At 38.1% G+C, this 11,512-nt stretch overlaps 1 gene segment (V, D, J or C); it reads right to left on the bottom strand.

Moving 5' to 3' along the window:
- Positions 1-3,604: 3,604 nt before the first annotated feature.
- Positions 3,605-4,157, bottom strand: LOC131356793 (T cell receptor alpha variable 12-3-like; the record flags this gene model as incomplete). The annotated part of the segment is given in 2 exon segments: positions 3,605-3,906; positions 4,064-4,157. Coding segments are annotated over 2 exon segments (342 nt in total), but the record flags the coding sequence as incomplete, so codon positions are not given.
- Positions 4,158-11,512: the final 7,355 nt, after the last annotated feature.

Genomic DNA, 11,512 nt, shown 5'->3' with positions numbered 1-11,512 from the left:
TGGGAGGGAATGTGCACAAAGTGGTTGATTTCTTAAATTCATTTTTCTGGTAAGGATCCTCAGCTGAGATAAGAGAAACTCTGCACAGGATGCTGAATGTGGATGTGAATTCCCTGAATGTATTGAAAATAGAAGAGGTGAGTTTTGCTGTCCTGTCTCTGCAAACACTGATGGGATTTTGTGGTGCAGAGAAGCTCCTCTATGATGTGAACAGATTGATCACTATGGGAATGTGGGTCGTCCTGGGGTCAAAATTCATCTCTTCTCTTTTCTACCATGGATTGTTGCTTCTACAATAGTCCTCTAACACTTTTACCTTCTCTCTGTATGTAGACTGATCATTTTGCTGAGCAAAAAAAAAGAAAGTATAGTACTTCTTATATTGTTTAACCTATCTGAATTAAAAAAACCCTTAAATTAAAGGGGAAAGTATACGCTTTAATATCATTTTTACTCATAGTTTGTTGTTTATTTATAAATATAGAACAATAAGTATAGAATAACAAACATTTTCTTGGGTTTTTCACTAAGGTGAGAAGAGAAAAATCTGCTGGTATTGGTTTATTTGCTTTAGGTGTCTTACCTCCTCCCTGTGGCCTTCATTTACATGTAGATTTACTTTTATTGATACCACAGTAAACTGCTAAATTACAGGATAACCTTGTCAATGTCCAAATATCTTTATGGACCTGACTGCAGATGATAATCATGAAAAACATACACATTTTTTATGGCAAAAAATATAAAGATGCCTGATATCTGAAATAGGAGGCCATGAATTTGCAATAGGATGTTCAACAAGCACATGTGGGTGTCTTGGTCAGATGTCCACATACTTTTGGTTATATAGTGTACCTACATGTACCTGGGTGTTCACAGATTAGGACTGGAAGTACCTGTGTGTGTTTTCTCCAAGTTTCCTCTCACCATCTAAAAACATGCCAGTAAGTGGATTGGAGACATGAACAGAATATCATCTAGACAGAAAAAAGATCTGCAGAGAAACAGAAACTTTCTCCAACAATTTTCTCAGTTAAAAGAACATTCTCACTATAACCACATTTCACTGACAACCAGAAACTAATATAGATTTAATTTGTATATATCTAATAGTTATGTTTTGCTACTTAAAGATGTCCTGTGTGACTTCATTAAACAGTTTATTCTGAGTGGCTAAATGAGAATGAGAATGTGTACAGTCAATAAATGCAGAGCAGTGAGGCTATTTTGTTTAACATCAGTTTATTAGAAAAGTATGTTCCTGGTGTTAAGCAACATTGCTGTAGCCTTTGTTGGTCATGTACTATAGCAACAAAATGCACAGAATTAACACATTAATGAGTAACATGAAAGGAGAAACTTCTTCTCTGTTAGTGTTGCTATCACTTTGTCCATTTTCTCTCTCAGCTCTTCTTCCTACTTTTTGTTAATACCAGTGGACACTGACAAAAGATCCAGTATATGTGCAGGGCAGTGTGGTGTGGCAGATATGGAGGTTTAGTCTGATTTAATATTGGTTTCAAAAGCTTATGATATAAATACATTAAAAACAACATGACAATGTGGTGTTATAAAACTTTTTAAAAACAATTCTTTTTTTTTGTTGTTTTTCATAAAGTTCATGTGTGACACTGATGACTTACCAATATCAGTAATAGTTGGGAAAACTAAGTAAAGAAATAATTTTGTCTCTGATGTCTCCACATGTAGCTCCACCCACTCATATGTATTCATATTCATGACAGCTCTGCTTCATCTCATACTGCAAACTAATCTCTCTCTTCTACTTCACAATTAAAACATCCAAGCCCCAGATCCCCCCTGAAAATGAGACCCACTGTGTGATCACATCCAAACCAACTCTATTATAAATAATATAAGCAGCTACTAACTAAAATTAGTAATGGTCATTTACTCAGAATTTATTTTTAATAACTGATTTATACATCTACATTCATTCATTCATTCATTCATTCATCTTCAGTAACCGCTTTATCGTGGTCAGGGTTGCAGTGGATCTGAGGCTTCTCCCAGCAACACTTCTCCCAGGGTTGTTTATTAATTTAATAACACATTACATGCACCAGTAGCACCTAAAACATGTAGATTTGTGAATAAAAGTGTAGTTGTGTTAATCCCTCATTATTCTTTTTTGCTATTTGCTCCAGCTACAAATGTTTTGACAAATATTGTTTGTGCCTGTGGTTAACTGATAAGTTGGTAAAGTGAGTCTCTTTCATCTTCTGTGGCTTTAGAAACATCATATGTGCCATGTTGATGTTTTTGTACAGCTTTGTAAAGACTCTGTATTACTTTGTCTCAGAGCACAATGATAGAGTCTGAAAGCTTTAGACCTCTGATAGTAAGTTCAGTAGAGTCTCTGCTTGTTGACGATCAGCAGGAGTGCTCCCTGAACCACTATATGAACTTGTGCCGTTAGAATATTATTTGTACCAGTAAAGATAAATGTATTCACTGCTTGTCTCATATGAACATTTCAGAGAAACAGTGTCTGTTTCTTTCCTGACAATGTTGGCATCTTTTTTGGTTTTTGTTGGTCCAATTTTATCTGCAAAACTGCCTGGTGTATATAAAGAAATATAGAATATAAAGAAATAAATTAGTGAAGTATTTTCGTCAACTAAATATTCACTTAAGAAATCACTAGATTAATACAAACATGATTATTAATTAATGCAAGTAATTAACTGATTAAATATTATAATATCATCATAAAAATGAATACACAGATAAAAATGAATTACTGTAATTGCAGTGAGAATCAGTGGTATGTATCTCACTATGTATAGTAAGTTGTATAGTTGATCCATTTCTGAACACAGCTCTGTGAGGATTCTGTATAATAGTGCTGTATGTGCTGAACTTTACACGTCTCTAGAAGGACACACCCAGGAAGTGATGCTGTAGTAGTGTAACTTTGTACAGATCATCACTTCACACAGTATCAGTGACAGAAAACTAGAGTCATAATATAGTCGTAACATAGCTGTGTTGTATTTCAAGATGTATCATATACAGTATACAGTACTATAAGCCTTTACTTGTTTATGTGGTGTTTACATTATTTAAGATATTTTGCTGTTCATAGGCAAATGTGATAAATAGGTTAATTGGCCACTACATCAAGCTATTTGTATGAAAAGTGAATACAAAATTTTTATAATAATGATCATAGAACAACAGAACCAGATTCATACAAAATCTCTCTTTACACATAAATTTGTCCAATAGGTAAGTATAGGAAAGCTGATTAGTGTAATTATATCTAAATAATAATTTCATGTCATTGCTTTTTCACAATTAATTAATTAATCTTTAAATTCATGAATTCAAAGAACCAACCCAGCCACTGGTGGTTACACAAGACAGTGCATTCTCAAGCTGAGATTAAATGGGTGAGTTGCATCAAGAAGGGCATCCAATGTAAAACCTGCATCAAATCAAAATATACAGATCAATGATCCACTGTGACAAACCCTAATGGGATCAGCCAAAAGAAGAAAAAACAGTATGTTTGCCTTCAGTGTAGTTAAACTGTGTGAAAGTTTTTGCACAGTGCAGCTGGATTTCCTGTCACTGTGGGCTGCAGAGCACAGTAGTATAGTGCAGAGTCTGATACAGCAGCAGAGGAGATGATCAGATCCACTTGTTGTATGTTTTTATCAACATTAGCATTCAGACGTGGTGGGATTGGGTCACTTTTAAACCCACTTTTATCAATATAAAGAAGGAACTCAGGGTTAGATGTTGGATATTGCCTGTACCAGTGCAGGTAGATGGTTCCTGTATAACTTGTTTGGTATTTGCAGGACAGAGTAACATCATCACCTTCATCTACATCTTTATAAGTGAAACGTGGTTCTATTGAATCTGCCATGGAATCACCTGTCATAGTGGAAAGAGCATAATGTCAGTAACCTATGTGTGGATCAAGCCAGTGTTACATTAGTCTCATGTTCTGCTTTTTCACATCACCACACAGATTATTTAACCATTAATTCAACTTTTAATATTTATGCAATAAAAATCAGTGTTAACTCACCTAGTGAAAGCCACAGAGATACAAATATAACAGTGAACATGATGAATAGTTTTAGCTGAATGTGAATATTCTGAGGTCTTTATGTACTCTGATATGTCAACATCATAAATGTTCATGAAGCTCCACCCCACAGCATCACTTGACAGTGTCACCAATGTTACTGACAGATTGCTAATTCTTACTGAAGCATTGCTGCTTATGGGGAATCTTTCCACATTGTATGTAAATTCAAAGCAGGATATTTATTTAATTAATGTCACAAAAGGCAGATGCAAGTGCATAGAATTTATTTTTATTCATAAAGTGAACTCAAACTACCAAAGAAAAGACTATGGATGAAGCTATGCTATACACAGCCACAATGAGAAGTCATTTTTTTCATTTACAAAGTAAAACAACAAATAGCAGTTTGAGAAAATTACTTTATTCTCCTGAACTCGTGAATTTGTAAATCTTCACATGCTTAACTTAAGCTTGTCCTCACAGTCAGGCATTTCAGAAGTGAATGTAAACATGTAAATAGCTCCATCTTGTGAGAAAAGCATGGCTCTGCTTCATTCATGTGTAGTGCTTTTTGTACAGGGTGTTTGGGCAGCAATAGTAAAGAAAAGCAAGAAGAGGAGTAACATTGTTATCCTATCTCTAGCTTTAGAAATAATTGTCAGTGTTGTGTATTTGAAATTTTTCTCTGATGTCTCCACATATAGCTTTACCCACTGAGTAGGTGAACTACTACTGTACTAGGAATTACATTTTATTTTCTCATTATATTTCTTTTGTCTGTAAGACAACATATCGAAACTAGATTTTTAAAGTTCGTCGTGACAAACTTTGATGTTGGCTTGACGAAGCAAGTAGACATCACGTGACGTCACTTGGACACATGTCATAATGTTCCCCTCATTGTGCTGAGTGTTTTGATATGTCACATGTTTATGTTGGGGTAATATTGAAATTCTATTTATTTTGGGGGTGTGGCATGGACGTTACGTCATGTGACATCACCCGGACACATGTCACGCAGTTCCCCTCGTTATGCTCAGTGTTTTGATATGTACCTTGAAAACCAAAATTCCGATCGGTTAAAAAATTAATGACTTCATCCGGACCAAGATTCTGAAGGAGCTGGCCAAGTTTGGTGTTTATACACTGAAAAAAATGATTCATTGAATTTACTCAATTTTTTTTTAAGTTAAGTGGTTGCAATCAATTTATTTTAGCTACATTTAAATAAATAAATTAAGTTCACTGACTTTGAACTAAATTTATTTATTTAATTGTAGCTAAAATAAATTGATTGCAACCACTTAGCTTAAAAGAAATTGAGTAAATTCAATGAATCATTTTTTTCAGTGTAGCTTAAAAGCCTGCCGAGTTATAAACCTCCAATTGAATGGAATTCTATCTGGAAAAAGGCCACTTTGAGCTTCCGTACTGGGAATACCGGAATTTGGATCGCTTAGAAAAGTAAGACCAGGATGAACAACCATGCCGAGTTTGGTGCATGTAGCTCGATCGCTCTAGGCCGCAGTAATGTTAGAAATTAATTGTCTAAGAAAAATTTCCTAGGGATAATAATAATAAGCTTATTAAGAAAAACAGTATGTTGGCTTTTTCAAACCAACATAAATATCTTATCTTATATATAGTGCTCAAAATTTAAAGGAACACTTTGAAAACACATCAGATCTCAATGGGGAATAATATCATGCTGGATATCTATACTGATATGGGGTCTGGGTCATGTGTTACAAACAAAAAGATGCCACATCATTTGATGGAAATGAAAATGATCAACCTACAGAGGGCTGAATTCAAAGACACCCTGAAAACTAAAGTGACAAAATTATGCAGCACAGTCTAGTCCATTTTGTTGCAGCGACTCAAAATGGTACGCAGTAGTTTGTATGGCCCCCACCTGCTTGTATGCATGCCTGACAATGCTCCTAATGAGATGACGGATAGTGTCCTGGGGTATTTCCTCCCAGATCTGGACCAGGGCATCACTGAGCTCCTGGACAGTCTGAGGTGCAACCTGACCCGTCGGATGGACCAAAACATAATGTCCCAGAGGTGTTCTATTGTATTTAGCTCAAGCGAGCATGGAGGCCATTGAATGGTATCAATACCTTCATCCTCCAGGAACTGCCTGCATACTCTCGCCACATGAGACTGGGCATTGTCATGCACCAGGAGGAACCCAGGACCCACTGCACCAGTGTAGGGTTTGACAGTGGGTCCAAGGATTTTATCCCGATACTTAATGGCAGTCAGAATACCATTGTCTATCCTGTAGAGGTCTGTGTGTCCCTCCACGGATATGTCTCCCCAGACCATCACTGACCCACCACCAAACCGGCCATGCTGAACGATGTTACAGGCAGCATAATGTTCTCCACGGCTTCTCCAGACCCTTTCATGTCTATCACATGTGCTCAGGGTATGTGAGCAGGTCATGTGGTGCTGACTAAAAATATTTTTTTAATTTAGCAAATTTATATATGTGCAGAAATATTATTTTTAACAATTGATTATTTTCTCTTTACCTCTCTCTCTCTCTCTCTCTCACTCACCCACTCACTCACTCACTCACTCACACACACACACACACACACACACAGCCATTTGCTCCCCTGGGGCAATTAACCGGTCAATTTAATCTACTTGTGGACTGACATTACTTCCATGGCAACAGGTGTATAAAATCAAACACCTAGGCATGCAGACTGTTTCTACAAACATTTGTGAAATAACAGGTCGCTCTCAGGAGCTTAGTGAATTCAAGCATGGTACCATGATAGGTTGCCACCTGTGCAATAAGTCCAATCAATTTCCTCACTCCTAAATATTCCACAGTCAACTGTTAGTGGTATTATAACAAAGTGGAAGCAGTTGGGAACAACAGCAATTCAGCCACAAAGTGGTAGGCCACGTAAAATCACAGAGCAGGGTCAGTGCATGCTGAGGCGCACAGGGTGCAGAAGTCACCAACTTTATTCAGCGTAAATAGCTACAGACCTCCAAACTTTGTGTGGCCTTTAGATTAGCTCAAGATCAGTGTGTAGAGGGCTACATGGAATGGGTTTTCATGGCATAGCAGCTGCATCCAAGCCTTACATCAGCAAGTGCAATGCAAAGCATCAGATGCAGTGGTGAAAACCACGCCGCCACTGGACTCTAGAGCAGTGAAGATGTGTTGTCTGGTGAGATAAATCATGCTTCTCTGTCTGGCAATCCAATGGACAAGTCTGGGTTTTGCGGTTGCTGGGAGAATTGTACTTGCCTGACTGCATTGTGTCGTGTAAAGTTCGGTGGATGTTTGCTTCAGCATACCAAGACATTTTGGACAATTTTAAGCTCTCAACTTTGTGGGGATGGCCTCAACAGTTTGGGGATGGCCCCTTCCTGTTCCAACTTGACTGTATACCAGTGCACAAAGCAAGGTCCATAAAGACATGTATGGGTGAGTTTGGTGTGGAAGAACTTGTCTGGCCTGCACAGAGTCCTGACCTCAATCCTGTAGAACATATTTGGGATGAATTAATGCGGAGACTGCAAGCCAGACTTTCTTATCCAACATCAGTGCCTGACCTCACAAATGTGCTTCTAGAGGAATGGTCAAAAATTCCCATAAACACACTCCTAAACCTTATGGAAAGTTGAAGAAGAGTTGAAGCTGTTATAGCTGCAAAGGGTGGGCCAACTACATATTAAATTCTATGAATTAAGAATGGGATGTCATTAAATTTCATTTGCATGTAAAGGCAGATGTCCCAAAACCTTTGGCAATATAGTGTATGTCCATACAGCACTAAAAGCATCAGGCATGTCTGGCTTGGGGTGCAGTTAGAATTCTGATTCATCCCAAAAGTGTTCAGTAGGGTTGAGTTCAAAGCTTTGTGCAGGCCACTTGGGTTATCCCACCTCAAACTTGGAAAAAAAAAAACATCTTCATGTTTTTCTAAGAATACAAAGGCATCCTGTACAATTGTGCAGTAGTTAGGGGAATACACAAATATTGGTGCAATATTGGTCAGATTTCCACAAATATAGCCAAATTGTACATATTCAACACTGTGTGAGAATTAGTATTGTTCAGTCATTTGAACCTTTCACTGCATGCTAGACCAGTACGGCAAGACCAGAGATCAATGTGACATAGTGTTGTAATAATTGGTTGTGCATGTCAATAAAGAAACTAAAATAAAATAGAATTAATTCACTGAACTCTTCTCAACATCTCAGCACATCTGGCACCAAAAGACATGCCACACAAGTCACTCAGATCACATTTTTCTTCATTCTGATATTTGATATGAATAATAACTGAAGCACTTGGTCTGTATCTGCATGATTGTATGCAATGCTGCTGTTACCTTATTCATCCATTTCATCTTTGTTTTATCTGGATGATTAAACTCACATCTGCTCTGATTGTTTGTAGCACACATCATATTTGATTTCCAGAAATCAAATAAACTTTTTAAACTATTAGAAATAGCATATTTTATCCATAACTAACAAAAGATACAAAAAATTGCAGTTATGTAAATGTAATTACATTTAAATAAAATACACTTGCAAATATAAAAGCCATTAGCCTTTCAGTTTTCTTTCCGTTCAGTCTCCTGAGGTGATTATGACAGATTAACGACACAGCAGTTGTGTCAGTTGCAGCAGATAGATTTACAGCACCATCTTAAACATTCGGACATGTGCACATAGATAATTTTTTAGGCTTAGGATATAATTTTTGCTGCAATGAAACGTTGGTTAATATCGACCAAAGACAACACAGGGAGGCCAGTGGAGGAAAGCGGAGAAGCACCACAGTCAGAAATGCCATCAACCTCAGGTACGGAAAGAGACCGTATCGAGAGGAATTTATCCAGTATGGATTCACATGCGTCATCGTCAATGAAGTACAACCAATGTGTAGTGTGCACTGAGGTGCATGCATATGAAAGCCTAAAGCCTGTAAAAATGCTAAGACACTTGAAAACCAAGCAGTCCTCTCTTGCTGCTAAACCAGTAGATTTTTTCAGGCGAAAGGAGCGAGAGTTACAAGGCCAAAAGAAAGTCCTAACTAAACTAAACAAACAACAATCCCCACCAAAGCTCAGCAGGCATCATATGAGGTGGTATATTTAATTCCACAGGCAAAAAAGGCACACACGATAGGGGAAACCCTCATTAAACCCCCTGCTATAGTTATAAGTTGGGCTATGCATGGGGATAAACTGGCCCGTGAGCTAGAATCAGTGCCGCTGTCTAACGGGACTATTGCCCGGCACAACTCCGACATGGCCCAGGAGGACATAAAGTGTCAGCTCATAGACAGAGTGAAAAAAGGGAAATAATTAGATGAATCCACAGATGTACCACACTCTGCCCAGCTGCTTGTATTCGTCAGATAATGTTTTGATGAAAAACTTAACAAGGACATCGCTGGAGGGAATGTGCACAGGCGAGGACATTTTCTCAAAAGTTGACAACAAACTAAAAGAAGATGGACTGTCTTGGAGCGAGTGCATCGGTGTGTGTACAGACGGGACAGGAGCGATGCTGGGTGGCGCCTCACATAAAATTCACGCATTGTATTATACACAGAGAAGCTCTTGCGAGCAAAACACTTGACCCAGAACATAAACGTGTTCTTGAGACTTCGATAAAAATGGTCAACTACATAAAAGTGCATCCACTCAATATCCGACTGTTTGCCACTCTCTGTAATGAACTGGGATTGGAGCATGAGTGCTTACTATTCAATACAGAAGTCAGGTGGCTTTCAAGAGGGAATGTGCTCAGCTGCCTGTTTGAGCCACGGGACAAAGTGCACTTATTTCTGATGGAGCATAGGTTCCAGCTCACTGACCACCTCACTGATCCTGAATGGTTAACAAGGCTAGCATTTTTGTCTTGCATATATGAAAAACTAAATGGACTTAATATATCATTGCAATGTGAAAACACAAATATTATGTTGCTGTACGATAAAATCCACGCATTCAAGAGAAAACTTGAGCACTGGACTGAGCGAGTTGAAATGGGTAGGATTGATATGTTTTCTGAGCTGGACGAATTCATGGAGGAAAACGAAACTGAGTGTTAACATAGTGACGAAGTCTATCCCTACCCACCTTCAAGCCCTCCCAGAACACTTCAACAGGTTAACAGTTCCAGAACAATATGACTGGATAAGATCACCATTCACTGTAACAAGGGCAAATCATCTGACATCCATCAGGACACATTGGTTGAACAGTCAAGCGAACGAAACTTGAAGACAGTGTTTAATTCCAAGACGCTGGCTGAGTTTTGGATTTCAGTTGAGAGGGAATACCCATGCCGTTTTGCACTACCTACTTGTGCAAGAAGACTTTTCCGACACTTACGTACCTTAAAAATAAATACTGGTTGCAACTGAACGTGGAGGATGATCTCCAAGTGGAGGTCTCCAAAATTAAACCAAGAATGGACTTGCTGTGCTCCAAGCATTGTGCCCACCCATCTGATTAGGTGAGGTTAATGTTGAAATTTTGCGAGTAAATTACAATAAAAATTATATGGTTGTTATACTGTTGTGTTCTTTTGTGTTGTCTCATGTTTGGATAGGATAATTGGTGTGTGTGTCGTTGCAAACGTGCAACATTTGTATACTTTAACCATCTCTGAGGAAAGTGGGGGTCACTAGCAGCGTTTTTGTAGGGTTGTGGGCTGAAAAGTTTGGGAACCCCTGTCTTAGAGCACAATGATAGAGTGCAGAATCTGAGAGCTTTAGACCTCTGATAGTAAGTTCAGTAGAGTCTCTGCTTGTTTCTGTCTCTAATCGATGATCATCGGGAGTGCTCTCCCAATCAGTACAGTAGAAACTGTGTTGCGCTGTTAGGATATTGTTTGTACCAGTAAAGCAAAATATAATTGCTGCTTGTCTCATATGAACATTTCAGAGTAACAGTGTCTGTTTCTTTCCTGGTAATGCTGGCAACTTCATCTGTTGGCCCAATTTTACCTGTTATAATGGAGAAATGTACAAAATGTTAGAAATCTTTCAGCTATTTTGTAAACAACATATTGGCTTAAGAATGTAAAAGACTGTTAGATTGATTCTTAAAAACTTTGAAATCAGTTAATACAATGAATTAACTGATGAAAATCAATGACCTGTAACTAGAGTGAGAATCTGTGGTATGTATCTCACTATGTACAGTAAGTTGTATAGTTGAGCCATTTCTGAACACAGCTCTGTGAGGATTCTGTATAATAGTGCTGTACACTGTATGCTGTAACTTTACACATCTCTAGAAGGCCACACCCAGGAAGTGCTGCTGTTGTATTTTACACAGATCATCACTTCATGCTGTAGTATCAAAGACAGTGAACTGAGTCACTAATACAACACAGAACTATTCCACTGTTGCTGATCAACCCACTGCATCTGACTTCACC

The sequence above is a fragment of the Hemibagrus wyckioides genome, linkage group LG07 (genome assembly GCF_019097595.1).
Source record: "Hemibagrus wyckioides isolate EC202008001 linkage group LG07, SWU_Hwy_1.0, whole genome shotgun sequence".
NCBI lineage: Eukaryota > Metazoa > Chordata > Actinopteri > Siluriformes > Bagridae > Hemibagrus > Hemibagrus wyckioides.
The sequence above is the reverse complement of the archived record's forward strand: the minus strand, read 5'-3'. Positions and strand labels throughout refer to the sequence as shown.